The 3,423-nt window shown below is 37.1% G+C and overlaps 1 protein-coding gene across 1 annotated transcript in view; it reads right to left on the bottom strand.

The window, feature by feature from the left end:
• Positions 1-2,918: 2,918 nt before the first annotated feature.
• Positions 2,919-3,423, bottom strand: part of RPL15 (ribosomal protein L15) — a 2,874-nt gene continuing 2,369 nt past the window's right edge. The window contains exon 4 of the mRNA XM_012644561.1: positions 2,919-3,396. Within this exon, the coding sequence (XP_012500015.1) occupies positions 3,210-3,396 (187 nt within the window). The 3' untranslated portion in view covers positions 2,919-3,209. The remainder of the gene's footprint in view (positions 3,397-3,423) is intronic.

Here is a 3,423-nt window from a genome sequence, read left to right as displayed (position 1 = left end):
TTAGTTGTTACTAGAGAAAAAAGCTACGGTATGCATTTACTTTTGCCTCTGCCACAGTCAGAAATACAAAATAAAAGTAGATAACAATATTATTTTCCCCTTACAGACTGGCAGAGATCCAAAAATTCGATAACGTGTTGACAAGGGTGTGGGTAAACAAGTCTTCTCATACATTGCTTGTGGAAGTATAAATTGGTGCACCCTCTATGGAAGACAATTTGGCAATTATCTATTAAAATTAAAATACATATAATTTTTAAGTCTGCCATTCTACTTCTAGAAATTTATCCTACACATGAACTAAGATGTTATGTACATATTTTCTTTTTGTAATAGCAACAGATTGGAAAAATTGTAAATGTCCATCAGTAGGGGCCACACGAAGCAAATTTGGGCACATGAAGTGATGGAATACCATGCAGTCATAGAAAAGAATGAAGCTCTTCAGGAAAGCTCTGAGATATTACATATAACTAAATGAAAACAATCAATAATATGTATTATCGCCTATCACTAGGGTAAAATAGGAAAAGAAAAAATACGTATGTATTGTTTGTACATTCAAAAAAGTACCTCCTGTTGAAAATCCAAGGAACTGATCACATTGAGTGTCTCCAGGGAGGGGAACTGGGAGGCAGGAGACTTTGTACTCTAGAGCCTATTGTGTCACTTTTGAATTTTTAACGTTAATGTATTTAAAACTTAAAGTCAAAACTAAGCTTATAGGATTTGAATTCAGACTGCCATTATGTGACCTTGAGCAAGTTATTTAATCTGTTTCTTCACTGGCAAAAAAGGCTTATTAGTACCTATTAATATACCTTGTGGGGCTGTGAGAAACCAATTGCTGTATTTCTAAGGAAAATTTGAATAATCAACTATGTTTGAATGACATGCTGATATAGAAATGTTACAGCAAATGAGAACAGCCTGTGGGGTGGACAGGGAATAATAAATAAAGCGACATCTGAGGAAAGTTTTCCCACCATAAAGGCATTAGGTATGGAAAGAACGTTTGGTGTGTTTGAGAACAGCAAGGACGCTGGGATGAGTGAGTACAGCAGTAGGACATGAGGTCACATGGTAGGAGAGGGGAAGATCATGGATGTTATGACTTCGATTTCCAGCACAGGAGTGCCACGATCGCTTTATAACAGGATCCTTCTGGCTGCCACGTGGAGATAAAACTGTAGGGTAGCAAGGACAGGATCAAGTCCTCCTTCTTGTAGACAGACGATCCTGACCTTTGGCCCAAACCCTCCCTCTTCTCCTTCCCAAATTAGCACCTGGAATAGTTTCAGATAAAAAGTTTAGTATTTTTTTTTTTCTTTTTGCAGGGATGGCCTCTTTTGCTATATTGCCAGACTGGTTTAGATCTCCTAGGCTCAAGGAATCCTCCCACCTCGGCCTCCCAAAGTGCTAGGATTACAGGCGTGAGCCACCGTGCCTGGCTGAAAATGTTTTTCTAACTCATGCAATGATCAAAGAACCAAGAGAGAACTCTAAAGACTACATGTTTTTCCCTCAGATTATGTTAACTATTTCTACCATCACATTTTGATACCTTTTTGCAGGTTCAGGTAAGTAAATTATCACTAGATGAAAAAAAGATAACAGAAGATCCATTTGTTTTAGTTTAATAGACATTTATTCCTTTCATTAAACAACGTCTACACAAAATCCAAATGTATAGTTTTTTTTTTAGAAAGTAATTTAGGTCTTAGGTCTCAAGAAGTTTTATGAGCCTATTAATATTTTCCGGAAATCAATTAAACTGAGCCTTTTGAAATCCTTGAGAAAAATTGGTTCAGGGAAACCCATCAATTGAATTTTGAAATCAAACTACTTACTCTTAAGTCAGGAAATCCAGAATTTAGAAGAAGTGGAGGAACTCCTCTTCTGTGTTTCCTTCACACTCAAATTTACCCTGGGAAACATTAGCCTAGTCCACTGAACACATGAAACATAAATGCAACACAATGTGGCAGGACACTACAGTGAAGGTGAATGCATTAATTGATGGCCCAACTTTGTGAAAGGCTAAGGATTTTTAGGGTATTTTGATCAGGGACAAACCGCAGATATGTAAGGTTAGATTGGAAACCATGAATTTATATTGACACCAACTATGTATGACTCTTCCCCACAACCTTACGTACTGGGTTAACCCAAGATGATTTGTTAAGAATGGACTGAGAATGATACATACTTTTAAGCAGCCAACTATACTTTTACCCCTAATGTGGCTAGAAGATTCATAATGGTCACAAATTAGTGTTACAGGTAAGTATTTAAAAATCTTGATTAAAGATGACTTTAATCTTCTCACCTCACATTTGAAAGGTATTTATCTAATGGCCACTGGCTTACTAGCTTCCCACTGTAGTATTACTGGCTTACAAACATAAGGTTAATGATTCTTACTTGCCTAACATTCAATTTCCATCAGTTTCAAAATACAGTGTAAATACCACTACTGTCTACTATGTATAATGTATAGTATTCAGGACTCTAGATTTCATGGAGCCATGGGATTGAATCAGGAGCAGCTTTCATCTCTTATGTTAACTTAAATGGTACACTGGAGACTGAGGCAATTTTTAGGTTAACCCACATTTGTTTCATTTGTAAGACAAGCCTCTTGCAGCAAGTTTATTCAGTTCTGAAAAATGGTGGCATTTTGGAAACTTTTCTTTCAGAAACAAATGTAACACTGGATTAAATCTAAAGATGTGGGCTCTATATGAGCTCACACTTTTCTACATATAATCATGACATAGGGTTAGGATACCCTCCTCCTACCCTACAAATTTCTAAACAAAATCCAGTTAAAAAACCAGCAGAGCATTGCCATCATCCCAGTAAAGCTGTAGGTTTTATCACATGCACCAAAACAAATCTACAGGGTAGTTGTAGCACTCCTCTTTTAAAGAATTTATTTTACACCTATTATACCACACAGCATGTTTTAAACACTGACATATAACTCCCTAATAAGATAAAGCAAAGACAAAAAAAGCTTATCTTATTAGAAACAAGATACACCATCACTTATAGTCTTCAAACATTATTGCACTTTTAACTTTATAATTTGACAAAGCATTCATGAAACAATCTGCAGACTAGTTTAACAGACAAACAACACCTTTAAGCAGACATGACCGTCCTAAATTGTTTATTAGGTATGAATTATACAAACATTACTTATATTAGCGGTAACGGTGGAGCTGGAGAGTATTGCGCCTTCTCCAAGCTGCGCGGCGAGAACCACCAATAGTGTGGTGGAACTTATGGCCCTTTCCAAGGCCACGGCTCTTGTGGCCTGCAGATGTCAGCCCACGCATCTCCCTGTGCTTGTGGACCGGTTTGGTGATCCACTGGGTGTCAGGATTTCTTCTGATAGCTTTATGGAATGGATCAATG

This window comes from Propithecus coquereli, unplaced genomic scaffold (assembly GCF_000956105.1).
Source record: "Propithecus coquereli isolate 6110/MARCELLA unplaced genomic scaffold, Pcoq_1.0 Scaffold214, whole genome shotgun sequence".
NCBI classification, from domain to species: Eukaryota; Metazoa; Chordata; class Mammalia; order Primates; family Indriidae; genus Propithecus; species Propithecus coquereli.
Note: the sequence above shows the minus strand (reverse complement) of the source record. Positions and strands in the feature narration are given on the sequence as shown.